The sequence below is a fragment of the Dendropsophus ebraccatus genome, chromosome 12 (assembly GCF_027789765.1).
Source record: "Dendropsophus ebraccatus isolate aDenEbr1 chromosome 12, aDenEbr1.pat, whole genome shotgun sequence".
Lineage (NCBI taxonomy): Eukaryota > Metazoa > Chordata > Amphibia > Anura > Hylidae > Dendropsophus > Dendropsophus ebraccatus.
This window is the reverse complement of record NC_091465.1, coordinates 45,095,599-45,121,007: the sequence shown is the minus strand read 5'-3', so window position 1 is coordinate 45,121,007 and position 25,409 is coordinate 45,095,599. Positions and strand designations below refer to the sequence as shown.

General features: G+C 45.4%; 1 protein-coding gene across 3 annotated transcripts; it reads right to left on the bottom strand.

Annotated features, from left to right (window-relative positions):
- Positions 1-404: 404 nt before the first annotated feature.
- On the bottom strand, positions 405-7,764 carry ATG12 (autophagy related 12). 3 transcript variants are annotated; one of them, XM_069947446.1, is made up of 6 exons: positions 7,700-7,764; positions 7,411-7,612; positions 6,552-6,700; positions 4,063-4,199; positions 2,413-2,475; positions 405-971 (listed from the first exon to the last, which is right to left on the bottom strand). In XM_069947446.1, exons 3-6 carry the CDS (start codon positions 6,679-6,681, stop codon positions 912-914), a joined length of 390 nt encoding a protein of 129 aa, XP_069803547.1. In that variant the 5' UTR covers positions 6,682-6,700; positions 7,411-7,612; positions 7,700-7,764; the 3' UTR covers positions 405-911. The 3 variants fall into 3 exon arrangements, with proteins under 3 accessions (XP_069803547.1, XP_069803545.1, XP_069803546.1); XM_069947444.1 differs by having other exon boundaries at positions 6,552-6,829; positions 7,700-7,762; XM_069947445.1 differs by lacking the exon at positions 7,700-7,764 and having other exon boundaries at positions 6,552-6,829; positions 7,411-7,623.
- Positions 7,765-25,409: the final 17,645 nt, after the last annotated feature.

The window sequence follows — 25,409 nt, the reverse complement described above, 5'->3', positions numbered from 1 at the left end:
TGTGCGGCGGGCGACCAACAATTTAAAACCATCATACATTACCTAACCAGACTGCAGGGCTGACAGACCGCTCAGCCAATCACTGGCCAGGACCGCTGCGGCCAGTGATTGGCTAAGCGGTCTGTCAGCTCAGACAGGCCGCTCCAAGCGGCTCTGGAGCGAGGGATCGGGAGAAGGAGCGCAAGAGAAGCCCTGGTTAGGTAATATATGATCTTTAAACAAGGGCTGCAAGGACAGCAGTAACGATGTCCCTGCAGCCCTCGTTAAATGACTATCGGGCAGTGGAATAAGCCCAGTAAATGAGCGCCGATCTAGCAGATCGGTGCTCGTTTACATTGTTGATCAGGCCCCCATCGACCCGTGGAATAGGACCCTAAGAGTATGAAAGAAAAATTACCACCACAAAGGATGTTTTTTTTTAATGCTTCAAGTGAAACATGATTGAAAAATAGAGAAGGAACCTGCAAAATCTGCATAATGGGGCAAAACTTGGCAGCTTTTCTGGAGTTCTTCTGCATCCCAAAGGTTATAGGAATGCTGACTTCTTAAAACGGAATATCCAAAGAAGTGGCACAGTTTTGATCACTTTTCATGTACGTTTAGTTCAGAAATATGTATTAATAGGCGACATAATCTGACCGTGAACAATAGATGGACTCTCTGTTCAGCAAATGAAAATCTAATTACACTATAATTGGTTGAAGAATTTCTTGACTTATGCCTAGATCCATCCTGCCTTTCTCTGTACAGTAAGGTTACAGTCAAAGAGTTATCTCAAAGAACTTCTTCACATACAAGGCAAGCATTCCTAATGTATGTTGGAGCCAGGTGACAATATTAAGGCAAGAATTTTTCATAAACGTCTTCTAGGATCAGAAGCATGAACAGAAAGGCGTATAATATATGGTTATTCATCCCCAAGCTTGTGATTTACAATAATGTAAAACAAGCTTTCCATCGCTGCCAAAGCACTAAATAAAGAAAGAAGAAAGAGTTTAGTATGATTACACAAAATAGGAAACAGCAGCAGTGAAATGAAATATTACTATCAATGTTGTAGGACAAAATATCTCCACCAGATTTGTGGCTCCATCAGGAGAAAGAGCAGGAAGAAGTGCAGAATTGCATCTAAGTCTCCTGTCCTCCGTCATGCAACTTCATTATGAGTCTATGGGGCTGCAAGATGGAGATGACTGACAGAGAGGAAGTGAAGTGCCCTACTGTGTGCTTCCCTCTGGTCTTTTACCTGAGGGTGGGTTCACACTACGGAATCCGCACTGAGAAGTTACAGCAGATTCCGTTGCTCATACCCGCTCGCAGGAGCGCACATCTCCGCCCTTCCCATAGACTATATTCTATAGGTGGGGGCGAATTCTGCCGTCCGCCAAAAGAATTAACATGTCAATTCTTTCGACGGACGGCGGAATCGATACGGCCATAGAATGGTGTCCATGGCATGGGCTGAGATGTGTCCTGCTGCAAGCGGGTACGAGCAACGGAATCCGCCGAAACTTCTTAGTGCGGATTTCGTAGTGTGAACCCACCCTAAAACAGCTATTTTGCAGATAAAAAAAAATACTCTGTGTGAACAGATCCAAGTGTGTGAAAATTAGATATACTGATCAGCAAGTGTTTCAGGAGGCTTCGGGAAACCATAAGTATTCCTGACTGTAAAAACTGAAGAAAAAAAAAGCAATACTCGCCTGATGCATGGCTGCAACACTAATGGGGAAGAGTGAGGAGAGTGGCCTCTTGTGGCTGGAGACATAATGCTTCCTCCACCAGAAGAGAGATTGACGGAGCCAAGAACCAATGGCTCCTCGTCCTGTCAGAGCGCCACATTTAATATTCTGCACTCCTTTGGAGTGCATACAGTTAAAGGGCCAGGCGTAGCACCCAGTGGCCTAGGTTGGCTAGCGGGGCATCTGAAATTCCAACCAACTTCCAGATATGCATCCAGAGCTGTCCAGAATTCCAGATGTTTCCATAGGGTTCTATGAGGCATCAGTGATGGCATTCTGGGTGAAAATAGGACAGAATCTATAACAGACGTGTCAAACTCAGGCCCTCCAGCTGTTTTAAAACTACAATTCCCATCATGCCTGGACAGCTAAAGTTTTGGCTGTCCAGGCATGATGGGACTTGTAGTTTTAAAACAGCTGGATGGCGTGAGTTTGACATGCCTGTTCTACAATTTCCTGACCTATTGTCTGGCACAGACATCCTTCAGCAAAATTCCTAAAGGAGGTCCATGCCCGATAGGTAAATCTATCCAGAACCAAAGGTTTCTAACGTATGCATGGGGACTAAATCTGGGCCACTAGGCTCAAAAATAGCAAGAAATGTGTTTTCCAACTTAAAGCAGCATGGCTATACACTACAGATGATCAAAAAAATCTGAGGCTCATTTACCTCATATAATGTTCCCACTTCTTGGTCAGGTGACGGAGCAAATGACTGATTGACATAGATGAACTGTAAATATATAAATAAAGACAATTATAAAAACAATTAGGTGTTCAGTAAACATATAATTAACAAATAGAACGTTAGTAAAAAGAAGTCCAACAAGCACATAGAAAAACATTCAAGCATATTCTGTCTAGAGGAAGGACATCTATCCAAAAGACATAGGGGGAGATTTAGCTAGCAATCTTAGGCTAAGTTCACACGTAGCAAAACTAGCGGAATTCTGTGGCGGAATTGTCCACCGCGGAATGCCGTTAGCCTTCCTCTCATAATGGGAGTCTATGGGAGACGCGCGCTGCTGTTCTCACAGCGTCTCTCCGCGCTGAAGAATGGACATGTTCATTCTTCATTGCAAGGAGAGCAGCAGCGCGCGCCTCCCATAGACTCCCATTATGAGAGGAAGGCTAACGGCATTCCGCGGTGGACAATTCCACTAGTTTTGCTACATGTGAACGTAGCCTTATAGTAGGAATAACATTTGTTGCCCATAACAACCAATCACAGCTCAGCTCTTTACATATTCATTAGCCCTGGTAAAATGAAAGCTGAGCTGTGATTAGTTGCTATGGGAAACAATGAATATTCCTACTGTAAGGGTCCTTTTCAAGGGCCTAATATGGGGCCAAATACTTAATAGTTAAATGATAAAGAATGGTAGAAAATGTCCACATTGCCTGCATCCATACCAACAGTATACATTTATCTGCCATTATATATACACATGTATGTGTTCATACAAATGGGACAATGCAGGGATTTTCCAAGACTCATTGGTATCATGAAAAAAAAAAAAAAAAATCAAATATAAGGATATTTTGTAATGCACGTGTGGTATATGGTCAACAGCCTCTGTTTACATTCATGATCTATTCTCCTGATGACATCCTAAACCATACACATTTTATGGTTGGCTGATCCCATTAACATAAGCAGACTCAGACTTTCACCCTAATAAGGCTAGCTTCACATGTACCAGATTCGCAGCGGATTTCACGCTGCGAGTTTTCAGCAAAATCCACTGCGAATCCTGGTAGTGTAAAGTTCTATGGGGTCACATACCCGAAGTGGAATTTTCATTCTGCTGCGGATATGTAACCCGGCCCTTTTAACCCCCATGTCCGCAGCATACCTGCTCGGCGCCATGGCTGCGTGAGGCTCCCGACTCCCCTCGGTCCCCATCAGCCAATCAATGCACGGAAGCACCGATTGGCTGATGGGGACCGACGGGAGCCTCACGCACAGCTGCGGCGCCGAGCAGGTAATGTATGCTCCAGGCTGGGGGCTGCGGGTGGTTTAAGGGGCCGCGTTACATATCCACAGCAGAATGAAAATTCCGCTGCGGATATGTAACCCCATAGAACTTCACGCTACTAGGAATCTCAGTGGACTTCACTGCAAACTGGCAGAGTGAAATCCACTGCAAATCCGGGACGTGTGAAGGTACCCTAAAGCTGATATAATAACTTAAATAATTAATAATAATAACTTCTGACTACTAGGTGTGCAAGGATAACAAAAAGTTGTGTGGCTGTTCTGTGTAGATCCTGCATACATATCTATCTCTAGGTCATTGAATGAATTAAAAACATCTACCATCTGTTCCGATGCTTCCAGCTTCAGGTACTTTATGATAAAGGCCATCAGACCTTGTACTGTACGAGTCCGCTCTATAGTCCACTTCTTATTTTTCATTATCGGTGTATCCCCAACAGCCTTCAGGAGGACATCAACTGGGAGGAAGAAATTCAATTACATGTCATTTTTAAAGGTTTTTTTTTTAATTACAGACAAAAGTCACCTGAAAAATACCAATTCTATTTAGGATACTGCAGGTGGTTGCCCATATTCCCCTCATTTCTGTGTACGCAGAGAATGGGGTGGACAGGAGCCTCTCTCCCTTTACTTTATATATCAGTTTTGCACTGACCCTTTCAGATATCCTATATGATGCCCACTGTCTGATATAGGTTCTAGCTGTACCTTTGTGGGCTTCTGATTTTATACAGAAAGGTTTTTGTTTTTCACAGATTCCATATGAAACCAAGGGAGTACAGTCACTCCAATGTTAAAGGGGTATTCCCATCTTAAATAGTTATGCCCTTTCCACAGAATCGACAGGATAGAGCACAAGAGATTTAGGGTGGTCCAACAACTGTGGGGCCCTGAAATCCCTGCTGAATGGAGCTGTGGGACACCGTTCCAATCATTCTCTATGGAGCTGCTGAGAAGCGCTGAGATCTGCAGCTGGTTGCATCATCAGTTTCCCTACAGCGTTTCCACTATCACTCCAGAGAAAAAACGAGTCAAGCCCAAAAATTGGCCAACAGCAGCCAGGTATAGGGAGAGCTCTGCTTCCGAATGGGATCTGTATATATACAGACCACACTGACTTTAAAGGGGTACTCCAGAGAAAACTTATTTTTATTAATCAAATGGTGTGAGGAAGTTATACAGATTAGTAAATAACTTTTAAAAATCTCAAGTCTTCCAGTACTTATGAGCTGCTGTATGTCCTGCAGGAAGTGTTTTTGCCAACCATTCTCAAACACTGCTGTCCATGACAAGAAATGTCTAAAGCAGAAGAGGTTTTCTATGAGGATTTCCTGCTGCTCTGGACAGTTCCTGTCTCTGACAGAGGTGGCAGCTGAGAGCACTGTGTCAGACTGGAAAGAATACACCACTTTCTGCAGGACATACAGCAGCTGAAGGATTGAGGTTTTTTAACAAGTTATATGGACCAGTTGACTGTCAAATCATACAGATATCGCCCTGTGTTATAGACACATCGATCAGCCGAGGAGAGAGCAAACGCTCACTTGTTAGTGGATCACAGCAAGGGCTGCACAGATGTAGCTAGCTAGCCCTGGCTGCATGATTGTCAAGCTGTCTAATACACTCAGTAAGCAAGCGCTGATCTGCTAGATCTTGCACATCTGCGCTCACTTACCACGCGCATTGAGCTGTCTAATACGACATTAACTTTCTGACAACAGTTGATTTTACAACAATTTATTGTCTCTGGAGTACCCATTTAATGGCCTTACTGCAGTGAGCTAGTGGCTACAAGTCTGATTGTTCAGCATTTTAATAACGGTAGTTGAATAGGTTGGATGTAGCCCTTGGAAGCCCGGGAAAAAATAGATACAGCCTATGGCTGTATCCATGTTTTTCCAGACTCCCTAGGGCTAAATCCAACTTCTTCAGCCCCCAGAATTCATATGCTGAAAGATTAGACTTAAGATTGCTCAGGCTGTGCTCATCTCTAGGCATTTCTCACCCTTATCAGTGTTGAAACTAAGCCCCCAAAAATGTGGCGTGCTGCACTTTATAATCTAGGACCAAACATATCCAAGGGGGAGATCCAAGCAGTCTTAGGGCCGTATTACATGGAGCAATAACAGTCTGAATCAGGCCAATTTGGTCGACTATCACTCCGTATAATAAAGACAACGATCAGCCAATGACAACAATTATCGGCTGATTGTGTCTTTTGGTCCTGACTTAAAATCATCAGCCACCGACTGCGCACCGCTACGTGTTTTTTTGTGTGTAAAAAAAACAAAAAAAACTTTCTACATACCTCTCCACGGTCATCTGCCCTCTGTTTACTTCAGGTCTCAGAACTGACAAGCTGCTCAGCCAATCACTGGCCGCGGTGGTAACTGACTGAGTGGCCTGTCAGTTCAGAGACCCACTCTGAAGCTACAGTGGTGGCTTTGGGAAGAAGAACACTGGGGGCATGGAGCGGTATGTACACAGTTTATCTTACGTTATATCTTTCAAAACCTAAATCAGCAGTAGATGTGAAATAAAGCAATTTGCATTCATCATTTTTTTTACCTTATTTTTGTGTATGTTAAAAAAAATGGTTTTCATTTTTTTATAATAGAAGTCAATGGAAAAACGAATGCCCACAAAGCATCCGTTTCCCATCCGTTTTTTTCTCTCCAAAAACTGACGAAAAAAAATCGGATTGCAAAAACAGTGTGAATCCAGCCTTAGGTTTCTGGCACTGCCCGACTACAGTGAGCTCCCCCTGCAGGACTAACCTGCCAGTACTCAATACACCAGGAAGTACTTACTTTTCCGTTTCGCTTCACACTGCGGCTCCTCGGTCGCTGGTGAAACGGCCGGCGCGGGGACAGACTCGCTCGCTGTGTCACCTCCACCATTAGCCGCTGACACACTGTGATTCTCACTCGCTTCTTCCATTTTGGTTTCTGTCAGTTTACTCCTCAGAAAAGGCAAAGCGGAAATACGTCACTAGCCGGTAAGTGTGCGACAGATTGAGCTTCCCACAATGTATAATGCCTGGGCTGGCACCATGCAAAATATAGAAGGGAGAGCAAGCCCTAACAACCTGAAAACAACATAAACAAGAACAGACAAGCTAAAAATACTGTACCTCAAAAATATCTCATAGTGTACAAAAAGATTTATTGACATGAATGCAGGGACAAATGATATATATATATATATATATATATATATATACATACATATATACACACACAACACCCCACTGACTATGATGCGGTCTAGTGGGACCTGTTTCCCCACCCATCGAAAATAAAAAACAAACAGAATATATCATAAGCCAAATGACAGCCAGAACTAAGTACACTACAAACTATAACCAAATAAGAAGAAAAATGTGTATAAATATGCAGGATGAAATCACAAACCAATATGTGTATAATATAATGCAATATCAAAGTGCCAAAAAAGCGCAAGCGCAACATAAACAGTATGCAACTAGAATGTAATACAAACAGTAAGGCTGTCACATAGAAAGAGGGTCTGGACAAAACACCCGACCCGTTCCCTCACATAGACTTCCTCAGGGGGTTAATAAAGTGTCCCAAAATGGGGCTACATATAATCAAACTAATGAGCAAATAGATAAGTGGTGTACGGCATAAGAAATGTTGCAGTACTCACGTGATATCAAGCAAGCCAGGAATACAAGGAACCTAGCAGGGACCAGACACCATTTTCTTCCGGTCACATGATTGACTGGTCACCTGACCTTCTGTAATCTCACTCTCGCGTGAGCTGGATAGTAAAATGAGCACATGCACACACCCCATGCTGCTACAGATCCTGGTACATACTTGGGATCAAAGTATTTTAGGAGTGATACCTGTTATTGGCCAACAAAAAATTGTTAGAGCTGCGAGCTTTCAGGATTCACAAGATCCCTTCATCAGACAAGTTTACAATGACTTACAGAGACGGCACAACATTAAAGGGATGTTACAGGCAGGAAGGGAGAGACATCTGATCAGAGACAGAGAATGTCTGAGTGCGCAGGGAGTGGCCAGCAAGACACAAAGACAGCTGTCTGAATACAGGGTTAACCCCATAGTGTCCTGCATGAATACCAGCAGCAGAACACAATACACACACAGGCAGCAATCTGAATATATGGTTAACCCCATAGTGGCCAGCATGATTCCCAGTAGCAGAAAACAATACACACACACACACACAGCAATTTAAATGCATGGTTAAAGGGGTTATCCAGCACTCCAAAAACATGGCAACTTTCTTCCGGAGACAGCACCGCTCTTGTCCCCAGCTTGGGCGGGTTTTGCTGCTCAGTTTTATTAAAGTGAATGGAGGTTAATTGCAAACCACACCTGAACTGGAGACAAGAGTCGTGTTGTCTCTGAAAGAAAGTGGCCATGTTTTTGTAGCACTGGATAACCCCTTTAAAGGGGTTATCCAGCGCTACAGAAACATGGCCACTTTCCGCCTACTGTTTTCTCCAGTTTGGGTGGGGTTTTGAAACTCAGTGCCATTGAAGTAAATGGAGCTTAATTGCAAACCTGAACTAGAGACAACAGAAGGGGGAAAAGTGGCCATGTTTTTGTAGCGCTGGATAACCCCTTTAACCCCATAGTGTCGTGCAGGGTCGGACTGGGGGACCGGGGAAACCCCCGGTGGGCCCCGAGCAGGAGTAGGCCCCGCCCCCCAGTCAAGGAACACGCAGCAGGGGCCCCCGGGCCCCCCGTGCTCCTGGGGGGCCCACTCAGCCTCCGATTGCCGTCCCGCACCTTCCCTTTTAACTGCAAGCGATCGCAATGATCGCTTCCAGTTAAATCAAGCAGTTTTCCCATTGACAGGGCGAGAATCCATAGGCTTCCCGCTCTGTCAATCACGCTTGTGACCGCAAGCAGCGTCTTGCTTGCGATCACAAGCGTGCCGGTGCCGCCGCCGCCCGGACAGATGAGCAGCTGCTTTTCCCGGCAGCGTCATCACAACTGAGCTCTGTGCGCGGTCCGGCAGCTGGGACTTCCGGTTCACGTAGCGCATACCGGAAGTCCCAGCCGCTGCGGCGCGCGCGAGCTCAGTGTTGATGGTGCTGCCCGGGACCAGGAGCTGATCATCTGTCCGGGAAGAGAGGAGAAGAGACGCGCGACCGGCGGGGGAGCGTGGTGACAGGTGAGTTGGGTTTTGTTTTGTTTTTTTATCATAGGGGGGAGATGGACAACATGGGGGGGCTGGCTATGGGGGAGATGGACACCATGGGGGGGCTGGCTATGGGGGAGATGGACAACATGGGGGGGCTGGCTATGGGGGAGATGGACAACATGGGGGGCTGGCTATGGGGGAGATGGACAACATGGGGGGGCTGGCTATGGGGGAGATGGACAACATGGGGGGGCTGGCTATGGGGGCGATGGACAACATGGGGGGGCTGGCTATGGGGGAGATGGACAACATGGGGGGGCTGGCTATGGGGGAGATGGACACCATGGGGGGGCTGGCTATGGGGGAGATGGACAACATGGGGGGGCTGGCTATGGGGGAGATGGACAACATGGGAGGGGCTGGCTATGGGGAAGATGGACAATATGGGGGGGCTGGCTATGGGGGCGATGGACAACATGGGGGGGCTGGCTATGGGGGAGATGGACAACATGGGGGGTCTGGCTATGGGGGAGATGGACAACATGGGGGGGCTGGCTATGGGGGAGATGGACAACATGTGGGGGGCTGGCTATGGGGGAGATGGACAACATGGGGGGGCTGGCTATGGGGGAGATGGACAACATGGGGGGGGGCTGGCTATTGGGGAGATGGACAACATGGGAGGGGCTGGCTATGGGGGAGATGGACAACATGGGGGGGCTGGCTATGGGGGAGATGGACAACATGGGGGGGCTGGATATGGGGGAGATGGACAACATGGAGGGGCTGGCTATGGGGGAGATGGACAACATGAGGGGGATATCTATATTGAAGAACGACAACATGAGGGGGCTATATATATGGGGGATGGACAATATGGGGTGCCATTTATAAGGGGGACAACACAGGGGAGGCCATCTATAATGGGGACAACACAGAGGGGACCATATACTGTATGTATATTTACATACATACTAGAGATGAGCGAACCTTCGAGCATGCTGGAGTCCATCCGAACCCGAACGTTCAGCATTTGATTAGCGGGGGCTGCTGAACTTGGATAAACCCTAAGGCTATGTGGAAAACATGGATATAGTCATTGGCTGTATCCATGTTTTCCAGACAACCTTAGAGCTTTATCCAAGTTCAGCAGCCCCAGCTAATCAAATACCGAGAGTTTGGGTTCGGATGGACTCGAACCCGAACCCGGTTCGCTCATCTCTAATACATACATAGTGTCAGGGCTGCCTACTAAAGAGGGTGTAAAGGGGCCAATACAGATGTGCAGTGTGTATAGAGATGAGAATGGTGCCAGAGTGAGGAGCCTAATATGTCTGTCTGGCAGATTCTGTGGCTTTGTGGCTTGGAGAAGTTCTCATAATGGCCCAGGACAGATGGAGAAGAAGATGAAAATGGAAGAACTCTGATCAGAGAAGACGTCCCCTGTGAGTTACCTGATATATTTGCACTGTAATGTATATGGAGTACAGAACCGGTGTACAGCTGCATCCATCTCTATATGACTGGATGAGATGATGGTGATCTGTGTACAGTGGATTATTTAGTAGCAGTGGTGGTGTTAGTCAGTATGTGGTGGTAATATTTGTTGCTTGTAATCCGGTACTGTGTTTTATTGGTCTTAGTATACTGGATTTGGTCAGTAACAATATAGTGATGGTATTGGTTGTGGTGTGGCGGTAATATTTCCCCCTTGTATACTGGTATTATTGGTAATATTGGTATACAGTATTTGGTCAGTAACAGTATGGCAGTAATATGTATGTGATAATATTTCCCCCTTGTATACTGGTATTATTGGTAATATCACTCTCAGTATACAGGATTTGGTCAGTAACAGTATGGCGGTAATTGTGGCGGTAATATGTATGATGATAATATTTCCCTCCTGTATACTGGTATTATTGGTAAAACCAGTCTCAGTATACAGGATCTGGTCAGTAATAGTATGGCGGTAATATGTGTGGGGATATTTCCTGCCCTGCTGATTAGCAATCATTTGCAACCCTATACTGCCCCATATCACACCGTGTTAATGTACCCTTATTAATGTTACCATAGATAAGTGCGGTGGCTGAAGGGTGGGCCCCAAGAATGATTTCCCCTGGTGGGCCCAAGGCACTCCAGTCCGACACTGGGGTCCTCTATGAATTCCAGCAGCAGATCAAAATACATTTGCTACAATGTAAATGTGCAAGCCGCACCCATTAAATATAGATTAGACAGATACACAAATAGTAAATACCAATAATTCAGGAGATGAAGGCCCTCCATATATAAGTGTAATGGTCCATTTACACAGAAAGATTATCTGACAAAGATTGGAAGCCAAAGGCAGGAACAGACTATAAACAGAGATCAGGTCATAAAGGAAAGCCTGAGATTTCTCCTTTTTTCAAATCCATTCCTGGCTTTGCCTTCAAATCTTTGGCAGATAATCTGTCAGATAATCTTTCTGTGTAAATGGACCCTTATGCTGGGTTTACACGGAACGATTATTGGGCGAATTTTCGCGATAACGATTGAATTCGAACGATAATCGTACGTGTAAACGCGGCAAACTTTTAACATGTTCTTAAATTGTTCGTCGTTCGCAAAAAATTCGCCGATTGTTCCGTGTAAACAGTCGTTCACTGATTTTACCTATGTGTGAGATAGGCTTAAGCGATCGCAAAACGAATTTTCTGTACGATATATCGTACCGTCTAAACGCTGATTGTTATTAAAAAAAAAAACGTTACTTCGAAATCGTTAATCGTACGATCGGGCGAATTATCGCTCCGTGTAAACCCAGCATTAGGGCCCTTTTACAAGGAAAAAATATCTGACAGATTATCTGCCAAAGATTTGAAGCCAAAGCCAGGAATGGACTATAAACAGAGAGCAGGTAATAAAGAAAAGCCTGAGATTTCTCCTCTTTTCAAATCCATTTATGGTTTTGGCTTCAAATCTTTGGCAGATAATCTGTCAGATAATCTTTCTGTGTAAAAGGGCCCTTAGTTCATAAAGTAATAATAGAAACGCTTGTTAGGTAGGTATAAGTTCATAGAGATCACAATGATATTAGGCGCATGGATGAATGGTGGCAGTAACACGAAATCTACCATTGCAAAATATATTGGCAAATAGTATAATGTAAACACACATAATACATACACAACTGAATTGACTCAAGTGCTTGAATACATGAGCTATAATGGAATAAAACTTATGTGACCAATAATCACAGTATGTAATCATCGCTCCAACACCCCCGCTGTGTGAAAAACAAGCCATCGAAATTTATGGAATGCTATCATAATATAAAGTACAGTATATAGATATGGTATGAACTCAATGATTCAAGCGCAATGAGGGGGGAAAAAACCTAAAAGATTATAGCAATAGCAAAATTGCCAATAAGCCAAAATCCTAAGGCTGCATTCACATGTTCCATGAAGGTGTCCGTGCGCACTGAAACAAATTTATAGCCCATTGCTTTGTATTGGGCTATTCACATGTTCAGTGTTTTCAGGGATCTCCAATCTGTTTTGTTTAAAAATAGGACATGTCATAACTCGGAACGGAAGCATGGCACGGATTTCCCAAAGAAATCAATGAGATCTGGGTTTTTCATGGACATACACAAGTCATGTAATCAATGTACTTTAAAATGCATTAAACAGATCTGTGAAAAACATGGACACGGATGCAAAACGGATGTAAACAAGGACAATTTTGCATGGATCGCGGAGGTAGCTAGCGGACTATATTCACAGACCAGGAAAAACAATGAGAGTATGAATGCAGCCTCAGGCTATGTTCACACAACGTAAGTTCCATACTAATCACAGCCGTTGTTGCAACAGCCGTAATTAGTGTGGAACTTATGTTGTGCTGAAGGCTGAGGGAATCCCGGCCGGAGTGTATACACATAGGGGGAGATTTATCAAACATGGTATAAAGTGAAACTGGCTCAGTTGCCCCTAGCAACCAATCAGATTCCACCTTTCATTTTCCAAAGAGTCTGTGAGGAATGAAAGGCGGAATCAGTTTTACTTTACACCATGTTTGATAAATCTCCCCCATAGTATACGCTCCGGCCGGGATCCCTAGCGGCGCCGTAGAAAACTGAAATGTCAGTTTTCTGCGGCTACTATTCAATGAATATCGGCCACAGAAAACCCTATCAGTGCACACTATGGAGCGTGCAGCTCCGGCCGCACCCTCCATTGTGTGCAGTTGGGAGTTCTGATGCAGGTGCGCACGGATACGCCCGCATTAGAAATCAGTGGCGCTAAAGATCATCCGGCTGGTACTGCAGTATCGGCCAGGATGATCTTTTCAGAGACCGGCCGTTCCGTGACTTGGCCGGGACACAGAACGGCTGGTCTCTTACAGCGTCTGAACATAGCCTTAGGCCTTATTCACGCGTCCCGTAATCCTATGTGGGCCCATGAAATCCTATGTGGGCATTCGCACCATCCGTGCCATCATCCGTACTGTGATCCTTGCCACGAAAAAATAGGACAGGTTATAGTGCGGATGGCGGCACGGATGTCTACCTCCACTCCTTTCACCGCTCCCGGCTCTCATCTCCCCCGCTCACGGCTCTCATCTCCCCCGCTGCTGTCCCCTTCTCCCGGCTCTCATGTCCTCTGCTGCTGTCAAGCACTCCCGAATCTCATGTTCCCTGCTCCTGGCTCTCATCCCTCCCGCTGTCCCTCGCTTCCGGCTCTCATGTCCTCCGCTGCTGTCACCCGCTCCTGGCTCTCATGTCCTCCGCTGCTGTCACCCGCTCCTGGCTCTCATGTCCTCCGCTGCTGTCACCCGCTCCCGGCTGTCATGTCCTCCGCTGCTGTCATCCGCTCCCGGCTGTCATGTCCTTCGCTGCTGTCATCCGCTCCCGGCTGTCATGTCCTCCGCTGCTGTCATCCGCTCCCGGCTGTCATGTCCTCCACTGCTGTCACCCGCTCCTGGCTCTCATGTCCTCCGCTGCTGTCACCCGCTCCCGGCAATCATGTCCTCCGCTGCTGTCACCCGCTCCCGGCAATCATGTCCTCCGCTGCTGTCACCCGCTCCCGGCTGTCATGTCCTCTGCTGCTGTCACCAGCTCCCGGCTGTCATGTCCTCTGCTGCTGTCACCCGCTCCCGGCAATCATGTCCTCTGCTCCCGGCTCTCATCTCTCCCGCTGCTGTTACCCGCTCCCAGCTTTCATGTCCCCCTCTGCTGTCACCCACTCCCGACTCTCATCTCTTCCGCTGCTGTCACCCACTCTCGGCTTTCATTTTCCCCGCTCCCAGCTCCCATCTCCCCTGCTCTCAACCCAGTGCAAGAATGCAATGAACAGAAGTTCAGTGTTTTTCACTTAGCGGACAAAATCATGCTCCGTGAAAAACACTGGACGTGTGAATGAGGCCTTACACATAGCGATCCCAAGCCATAATACCCAAACTAAACTCAGATATATATGAGTGCCCAATCAAGCTATAATAGCAAAGAGTGCCACAATGATGTTGTATAAAAACCCGCAGCATATGAACACAACGCAAGTATAGACATCAATGCAACATGTATTGTGCATGTTGTTATCTAGTCACAGCTCTAAAATAAGAAACAGCGAGAATAGAAAAACACATAATATACACTTCAAGTACTTCACGTAAGGGCATTGTACTAAAGTGGGCATTGGGCTCACTAAAGTCATGACCATGGTAGGATGGTGTCGGGTCATAAGCGCTCCTAATTACCAGGTATCCACTAAATAAATATTAATGTACAAACAGTATTTACAATGTTTACATAGATACAAATTTATTTGTCCAAAACATAGTTTGCAACTTAAATTTAAATGCCTAAGGAGGCCGAACTGTGTAAGGCCCCGTTCACGCTACGGCGCGGACTTGGCGCTGGATCCTGCCTTCTATCAGTTTGAATGGGAGGGCTTGCGCACCTCCACTCTCATGTCAATTCTTTGAGTAAAGAGGTACGAAGGTGCAGATGCGAGCAAGCCCTCCCATTCAAACTGATAAAAGGCAGGATCCAGCGCCGAGTCCGCGCGGGGACATTCAGCACGGAATCTCGGCACCGATTTCGAAGTGTGAACAGGCCCTAACATCACCATCTCCCCTAAGGGAGTAGTCTATTTCCAGCGGGCAATCTTTGATTTATTTCCATAATGATGTCCAAATCTGGACAGAGTCCACTCTCTATTCTTGAATAGAACGTTGTGATTTTCTCCAAATAATCCTACTTCTTCGAGAATACCATGATAGGAGTTCTTTCCTCTTTTTCTCCCTTTTCTCTTTCTTTTAGGCTTAGGGGGTAAGTGGAAGAAACAGAGCAAGGTAGAGACTAAAAGAAAAGCATATGACAATATCAATAAATCACAAGAATCAGGCACAACAATTATAACCATCTATGATTCATAGTGATACTGATCCACTTGTAAACATGTCCCCACACGTAAGTGGCCACCTCCCCCCTCCTCCTCCACACACACACACACGCACACACATGTGCCAAAACACCCCCCAAAGGGAAAAACAAAAGAGATACACAATATAATATATAACTAGTCAATTATAAGATATTATGAAGTATAGTTAGGCTAGGTTCACACAGCGTTTTTGCAATCCCGTTTTTTCTTCCGTTTTTTTTGCAAAAAACAGATTGCAAAAACAGATTGCAAAAACGCAGTGTGAACCTAGCCTTAGAAAGAGCCCCCAGGGCTCTAAAAATACTAAAATAGTGTCAAGCATATAACTAAAATCATAACCATAAGAACATATATCAGTAAAGATCAATAAGTGCTAAAGGAAATGACAAAGTAAGTCAATAAAGAGTGAAAACAAAGTGAAAACATGAGGGAGGGAAGAGGTAGAGGGAGGCAGGACGAAGCGACAGGCAACAAAAATATGATATAAAGAGTATAAACTATAAAGCATACATAGTGTTGTCCACCAACCATATGGGGTCACAATAGAGAGTGAACACAAGGTGGGAGATTTAAGAAAGATATGCCCGAGGCATATATGCCAGGGAGAAGGTACAGATTCACCCCTTCTCCCTGGCGTACACCTCCCGTACGCCCCGCTCGCCTGATGGGAGGGCTGGGGGAGCTTTGGGGGAGGGGGGGGGCGTGACGAGTTGGAGAGGAGGCATGGCCTCCTCCCGTGCCTCATTTATCATGATTTACGCTTGCTTGCAGGCGTAAATCATGATCCAAATCTACACCTGCTTGGAAGCTGGTGTAGATTTCGTACACCGGGCAGAGGTTTGGGCAGCCGTGTCGTGCGCCTCTTAGTGAACCCTGCTTGAGAAACGGGGGCGGGGCCTAATATAAGTACGCCGGTCTTCATAAATCCCCCCCCCCAAGGTTTCCATATTATTTTCTATAGAAGTTGGTGAATAAGAGCTCCTTATTAAGCCCATTGGGGGTTTTGGAATTCAAGTGGTAGCTCCACTGCGCCTCATTACGAAGCAAGTGGGGGACCAAATTGCCCCCCTAATATTGCCTTGGATCCTCTCGATCCCCACCACTTTCTAATCACTATAATTACCTTGGTGTTTGTTACATTGTTTCATAGGTGCTTGTCTGATGTATTTTTTACCGGATTTGGAGTCCTAGGGAGATCCGATATGCGGAGTCTGTTTTAATAGCTTTTAAATGTCTGTTTCTCAGTATTTCGTGTGAATAATAAAAGATATATATTATTTGACATTTAAGGCCCTGTTCACACTATGATTCCGTGCGGAAACTTCCCACGCAGACTCTGAATCACGCACTGAATCCTGCCTTCTATCAGTTTGGATAGGAGGGCTCACGCCTCCGCTCTCCGGACTCCGCACTCAAACCCTCCCATTCAAAAAGATAGAAAGCAGGATTCTGCCAAATTATTACTCATAGTTATTACTAATACTACATTAGGCCTTATAGTTTTTTTTAGTAGGTTTTTATAACTAGGGCATCCATGTAAAGTCCTTAGAATAGACCTCTTTGGTGATGTTTCCCATTGAGCAAAGTCTCTCTATCTTTTCCTCATGTTCCAAGTCTCAAAGTGCTGCCCAATCCCAGCCAAACTGGATCAATCCCAGCCAAACCCATCTACTGTAGATGCATGATTTGTGCCGGTATATGTTTGATTGCACAGCATTATAACTGTATTATTTTGTAGGTCTATCCTCTTTTTGCGGAAAGCTTACTTGTATGCCTAACACTAGATGAAGGCAAATCTCATCTCCAGTTTTTAGGTTGATTAATATAGTAAAGTAAGCCTTTAGCAGTAATCTCTTTCACATAAGTAATTAAGACGTGAACGTAAATGTGATGAAGCTTTAAAGAGAGCGAAAAGAAATCCTCTTGTAAAGTATTTTACTGGTGGATAGGTAATCATTTCTCCGGGCTTGAAAATAAGTAATTTGGTCATTATGGCCCAGTGGTAAGATGATTATTTCTAGTATCAGAAGCTTGTATTGGCCGGATGTCCCTCACACCTGCCTTATGACTTATCATTGGGTCTTTGATTCAAGATTATGCACACCCCCAACATTTATTTGCAGTTAAAGATTAAAGGGGTTTTCCGATTTAAAGGTATTTGTTCTCTATCTACAGGATAAGGCTATGTTCTCAAGACGTCTGTTTTACATAAATCACGGCCATTGTTGCAATTTGCAAAAATGGCTGTGATTTATGCAAAACATACGTTGCATTTGAATGAATGGAATCCCGGCCGGAGCGTATACTCAAAGTATACGCTCCGGCCGGGATTCCATCCGGCCACATGAAAAACTGCCATGTTGGTTTTCTGCGGCTGCTATTCATTGAATAGTTGCCGCACAAAACATGTCAGTTCACACAATGGAGCGAGCATCCAAATTCAGCAGAAATAAAGATTATCTGGCTGGTACTGCAGTACCAGCTGGGATGATCTTCAGTAACAGCGGCTGTTCTGTGACCTGGCTAGGTCACAAAATGGCCGGTGTTATGCGTAGTGTGAACCCGGGACAAGTATGAGATAGTGAGGGGTTCGAGTGCTGTACTTTTCTCTCTCCAGCGGATTCATATCGAATGAATGGATCTGCAGGTCATGCGCCAACCTGCAGCTCCATTCAAAACAAAGGAGCCGGACGCAGATGTAGAGATCCCCAGGGGGCATGAAGGGAGGTCGGACCCCTTGCAATCTCAGATTTGTTCCTTATCTTGTGTCCTAGGGGACAAGTAAGTTAAAATTGGAAAACCTCTTTAAGGGCCGTATTACACGGCCCAATTGCTTTAGTAAAACAAGAATAGGCTTGGCAAGGGCTGTATATATATATATATATATATATATATATATATATATATAGATAGATAGATAGAGATCGTTAGCAATGTCAATGCAGACTTTGCTTTAAAAGTATAATACTAAAGTTTATACATTACCAGGAAGACACTGGGAGTGTGGACATGTGATGAACTTTATTGTATTCTTTACAGATTCATCAGCTATCGGCTGTGCACCACTATTACATGTAATGATGCACGGTCAGCAGATGATTATTTTAGGTCAGGGCCTGAAGACACGATCAGCTGATGATCGTTGTCATTGGCTGATCATTATATCTTTATTACACATCTTTATTGGCTGATCATCATATCTTTATTACACAGAGCAATGATTTGCAGAATCGGCCTGATTTGGCAGATTATCACTCTATGTAATAGGGCCCTAAGGGAGTTACATTTATTTAGTCTCGAGTAGAGACGTATAAGGGGAGATATGATTAACTTTAGGTATATAAATGGCCCTTACAAGAAATATGTTCCAGGTAAAACCCCCACAAAAGACAAGGGTCAGGGCCGGATTAAGGTTGGTGGAGGCCCTGGGCAACAACTTTGTTGCCCCCCCCCCCATTTTCTTCCCCCACAAATACACTATACAGCAATCTATATAAGTAACAAACGATGGGAAGACGGCACTCCAATAGTGAATAAATGTGAAATAGTTTATTCACCCATACACGTAATGCGACGTTTCGACTCAAGCATGAGTCTTTCTCAAGCAAGTACATAATGTGATACATGTGGTATTTATACAGAAGGAGACGCCCCCAAAGGGTATGTGTCTCAATAAGTGACATCATAGGTAAACAGTGTAAATACTGTGCAATAACATTTCATCAATATGGTGGTGTGCACAAATTCATACATATCTATATGCAAACTTAGATATTGAATGCAGTGTGACTCCAATGTGTGTGTAAAAGTCTCTTCAAAGTCCATATAATCATGAAATAAAACAAATATCCATCCTGGTAAGGGTTAATATGGAGGTTGGACTACACTCACCGTCCGTGTTCCACCAATCCCACGACATTGTAGCCATGCTGCTTTCGGCTTGTAAACAGAAGAAGTACGCAACTCCGGATGTTAAGGAACCACCTGACCAAGTACGGATCACATAATCGCATAAGCGCATAGCGCGCACGCGCACTCACATTCCGATCATGCGGGCGCCATCTTGGAGTAGGGAAAGAGACTCTAGGTGCCCAGATTACAAGTCTGTGAGTAACAAGATTGCATAAGCGCATAACGCGCATGCGCACTCACATTCAGATCATACGGGCGCCATCTTGGAGTAGGGAAAAAGACTCTAGGTGCCCAGATTATATAGGTGGCTGATTAGGTGGCTGATTACTGTAGGGACTTAGCACCTACCCCTCCTCACTCCTGGCTGTATGGCTCAGCATCCTCCTCTTTTCTGCATGTGATGGTCCCTAGATGCTGCAGTCCAGAGGAAGATGCCAGGCCCTAGAGACAGGATGGGGGAGGGGTGAGCATTGCGGTGTGTTCCCACTTAATTCAATGTGAGAACACAGCACTTTAGCAATTTCTGTGTGCTCTTGCCCACTGTGTTAGCCACCACAGCTAGCATATGCAGTTGTGAATCGCAGGCGGAACCTGGACTTGCAAGTCTAGGTCCCATCTTCAGTTCCCAACCATAAAAACTACCTGAAGCAGTAAGGAGCAACCAGAAAGTACTTAAAGGTTGTGTAGAATCTATAGCAGATATGGTACATGTGAATATACCCTAAGGATCATGGCATATATACAGTAGCTGCACACAGGCTATATATCATACACTGCACACAGGCTATATACCATACTCTGCATACAGGCTAAATACCATACACTGCACACAGGCTGTATATCATACACTGCACACAGGCTATATACCATATGCTGCACAAATGCCATATACCATACACTGCACACAGGCTACATGTCATATGCTGCACACAGGCTATATATACCATATGCTGCACACAGGCTATAATGCTGCACAAAGGCTACAAGTCATATGCTGCACACAGGCTATATATCATGCTGTACACAGTCTACATATCATATGCTGCACACAGGCTATATATCATACACTGCACACAGGCTATATATAATAGGCTGCACACAGGCTATATACCATACACTGCACACAGGCTACATGTCATATGCTGCAAACAGGCTATATATATCATACACTGCACACAGGCTATATATCATACACTGCACACAGGCTATATGTTATATGCTGCACACAGGCTATATACCATACACTGCACACAAGCTGTATATAATACACTGCACACAGGCTATATATCATACACTTCACCCAGGCGCTATATATATATATATATATATATATATATATATATATGTATATATACCCTTGCTCTGATATATGCCCCCATAGTATATACCCCTGCTCTGATATATGCCTCCATAGTATATACCCCTGCTCTGATATATGCCCCCATAGTATATGCCCCCTGCTCTGATATATGCCCCTATAGTATATACCCCTGCTCTGATATATGCCCCTATAGTATATACCCCTGCTCTGATATATGCCCCCATAGTATATGCCCCCTGCTCTGATATATGCCCCTATAGTATATACCCCTGCTCTGATATATGCCCCCATAGTATATGCCCCCTGCTCTGATATATGCCCCTATAGTATATGCCCCCTGCTCTGATATATGCCCCTATAGTATATATCCCTGCTCTGATGTGCCAATACAAAACAAAGCCTCTTACTCACCTGATCTGGGCAAATGACAGGTCTTCTCTCCTCTGGCTCTTCTCTGTTCCTTCAGCCTGAAAGCCACTGTGACAGATCCTCCAGCATGCTTCATGATGTCACATCCCTACTGGAGAGATCAGGTTTCCTTGCTGAGGTCCCACGCTGTCCTCTCCTCAGTGAGGGGGAGGGGGGAGTGAGGACCTCGGCAGGAGACAGGTAACCGGAAGCTTGACAGGAAGAATCCATTCAAAGACCCACCAGGGGGGAGTCTGAGCCTGCCAGGAGGAAGATGCTTACACAGGATTAACCCTACACCTCCCTCCCTCCCTGGACAGCATGCAGTGTGGCCAGTGCTGTGTCCAGGTAGGGTTTCCACATGCTGGGACTGGCTCCCAGACACCACTTCCAGGTTTGGGCTGGTGAAGGCCCCCTAGTGGTGGAGGCACCTGGGCACGTGCCCCTGGTGCCCTCCCTTTAATCCGGCCCTGACAAGGGGGCACTGCATTTGGGCTTGTAGATCCGGCATACTTGTAGATGGCTCAAGCTGGTCTCATAAATGCTCATTTTATAATAAATCTAGGAAGACAATGGCATTTGGAGGCCCTGCCATGAGAGGCAACACATGTGGCTCCAGGATTTCCTGCACATACTGTACCTCTGAGCTGTTACAGTATTTCCTATGACTACTAGAGGTGACCATCACCATCAGGCTTTAATACTTAGGTCCAAATAGAACCTGAATGCATCACTAAAGACAACACAGTTCCAGTGTGCAGCAGTTTGTAGTAGAACGCGAGGTTTCTCGTTCATGACACCACTGCAAGAAACACAACAGTAGCTCGCTGTCAATGGAAGGACACATAATGCACCCCATGACACCAAATTTCCTTCCTCTAAGTGCCTGTAAATGGCCTGGGCAGAGATTTTGTGTCTCTCAGTAAATCCAGTGTGGGGCATGGGGGCAGGGCTTTAGAGATCGTTTAGTACGAGAAGATAAATCGATATGAAAAGTTATTAAAAGTCGCTATGAAAAGTCGTACATATGATTGGAACTGAGTTTGTATGTATACTGTGAATGATCACAATTGCATATATATATATATATATATATATATATACTGTGAGTGATAAGTGTTAACACTGAAAGACTTGAGAACGATTAACAATGATTTTGAGGTCAGCTCAAAAGATGTGGTCAACGACAAATTTTTGTTTGTAGTTTTATTGTTGCCGCGTGTACACTGGAAGATTACCACCTAAATTTAAACAATTTAACTTTCTTTTGCACAAAGGTGCTTAAGGGTCCTATTCCACGGGCCGAGCAGGGCCCGATCAACGATGTAAACGATTCCACGGCCGTTTAGCGAGGGCTGCAAGGACATCGTTACCGATGTCCTTGCAGCCCTTGTTTCATACATTACCTGTCCGGGCTGTAGGTCTTCTCCTTCTCAGCTTCGGAGCGGTCTGACTGACCACTCCGAAGCTGCTGCGGCGCGGGACCGGGAGAGAAGGAGAAGACCTGCTCCTGGACAGGTAATGTATGGTGCTTGTGAGATCGTCGGTCGCCCGCCACGCACCGCTATTCCAAGTAGCGATGCGCGGGTGGCGAACAATGATTTTAGGTCTGAACCTAAATGAACGATCAGCCGAAGACACGTTCATCGGCTGATTGTACTCTCTATTCCACGGAGCGATAATCGGCCGAATCGGCCCGATTCGGCCGATTATTGCTCCGTAGAATAGGCCCCTAAGACTGTTGTACAAGTATGTTAGGCTTGATAAATGTCCCTCAAAGGGGACACTAGTGATCTAGTGCAGTGTATTACAGCATCTATATAGCAGGCAATGTACCCCACCATGCTGCTGACATGGCCAGGTACATAAGTGAATAAGTACCTTGACGACTGTTAAAGGAGAGCCCAAGGCAAAATGTATTTTTTAATATGTTATTAGATAAGCAAAGTTAGAAAAATTCCTAATTTTCGCTAATTATGGGAAACATATAAAGCTATTACCCTTGATTTAGTAGATCAGGCTTCAATTTCTCTAAAATAAATGTGACACCACTCAGGTGTATGTACCTGAATTGTCCAGCAGGGGGCGCAATATATGTAGAAGTATATGTAGAAGCATAGAAGTAGAAGTCTATGTAGAAAGTCAAGCAAAAACAAAGGGATCAGCTCACCCTGTCAGCAGGATGTATGAGCTGTTCACTTTCCCCAGTATAGGAGCACTTAGAGTCGCATTATGGACCGTCACCCAAACAGGATCCAAGGAAAGTAGTTGCTCACAGCTCCATAAAATCTGTTTGTTATTTTAAGATGCATACGAAATAAAGAATACAAGTTTTTATGGAGCTGTGACCAACTACTTTCCTTGGATCTATGTAGAAAGTATATGTAGTGGAATCATCCCTCCGCCTTGTGCTGCTAGTGCCCATGCATCTCCTTCCCTCCCTGTGCTGCTCAGTGCCCATGCATCTCCTTCCCTCCCTGTGCTGCTCAGTGCCCATGCATCTCCTTCCCTCCCTGTGCTGCTCAGTGCCCATGCATCTCCTTCCCTCCCTGTGCTGCTCAGTGCCCATGCATCTCCTTCCCTCCCTGTGCTGCTCAGTGCCCATGCATCTCCTTCCCTCCCTGTGCTGCTCAGTGCCCATGCATCTCCTTCCCTCCCTGTGCTGCTCAGTGCCCATGCATCTCCTTCCCTCCCTGTGCTGCTCGGTGCCCGTGCATCTCCTTCCCTCCCTGTGCTGCTCAGTGCCCATGCATCTCCTTCCCTCCCTGTGCTGCTCGGTGCCCATGCATCTCCTTCCCTCCCTGTGCTGCTCAGTGCCCATGCATCTCCTTCCCTCCCTGTGCTGCTCGGTGCCCGTGCATCTTCCTCCTTGTGTTGCCCAGTGCTGAAGCTGATGTACTGAAAAGGACTGATCAGTGTCAGGAGAGAAGGTGGCATGTGTGGTAGTTCATTGGCTTTTCTCCTTTCTGCTCCTGGGAGGAAAATGCTGCGACAAGATGAAGGTTTTTTATTTTATTGATTTTGTTAAATTAAAATATATAGACTGGTACTGTGTATGGCGGCACTCTTTGGCTGGTACTGTTAACAGAGGCTGGCACTGGGGACATGCAGAAAAGGAGGCAGATATCATACAGTGATCATTTATGCTCCACAAATCCCTACCACACAGGTCATTATCTGTTGTATCAGGCCTAATCAGGCAGATATTTAAATATTAAAGACAGCAATTAGCCAAGGATCGCTCACTCGTCGGCTGATAATTGTATTTATCGTGTAATAGCTGATGCAGGGCCAACATCTGAATAGAGTACTTAGGCATCAGTATATAGAAAATAATTAAGATGATGCTTACCTCTCCACACTCCCCCAGTGTTCTCATGCCGTGTCTCTGTGTCCCTCGCTGACTGCACAGACAAAACCGTCTTTGTGGTGACAGGCCACTCAGCCATTCCCTGACTTGAGACAGGACAGTGTTACGGCCAGTGATTGGCTGAGAGGGCTGTCACTGCAGAGATGGGTTCATCTACAGCGTCTGAGATCAGTGGACACAGCAAGAGGACATCGGGGGAACATGGAGAGGTAAGCATAAATTTTATTATTTTCTATATACTGATGCCAGAGTACCACCTTAAAAGCAAGTTCTGCACGGACATTTCTAGTGATGTCAATAGAGACCTGGCTGCAAAATGATTGAGCCGTGTAATAGGCTCTGTAAGTGTGCGCCGATCTAGCAGATCAGCGACTGCTTAGCCGATGCATCGTGTCATGTAATATGGCCTTTACCTGTTGTAGAAAAACACCAACACAGAAGGAATTCGTTACTGCAAAGGGGGCCTAGACACATATCTAGAATATAATAATATTGAAGGTTACAGACACTATTTTGAAGGCATGGGTTGTTGATCCAGGGATTTTCAGATTTGGGGTTGGGAATTATTTTTTTCCCTCTAAAATGAGGACAACTGTCTTCCACCTTTTTTTGCTTTCTTCTGTATCAACACTATAGAGTAATAGACTGATCTGGGTAGACATAACTCATTTGTTTTACCATACTGTCAAAAACTCACCTGACCTCATGCCAACATCATGCTCTTTTGCCGTTCCAGTACCACTCCTGGCCCTTTCCCAGGACCTGGAGGAGCATTTCCAAGTTGCTGGGGTAATGGCCAAGAGACAGCGCTCAGTTCCCCTGCACTCAGTAAATAGTCACTAAAGAGTCCTGTGTGCCGGTCCAATCAGCTGGCTCAGACACTCCAGACCTCCTTATCTGTGTATTTAATCAGGGCACCTGGTGACCACAGGCTGACCACTGGCATTCCTGCTGCTTTGTACTTAATAGCCCTATTTCACAGAACCATTATCGTTCATAGACTCGCTCCAACGACCGCTCGTTAACGAGCACTTAACGATTTTTTTAAGCGAACGATAACACATAATACGTGTGG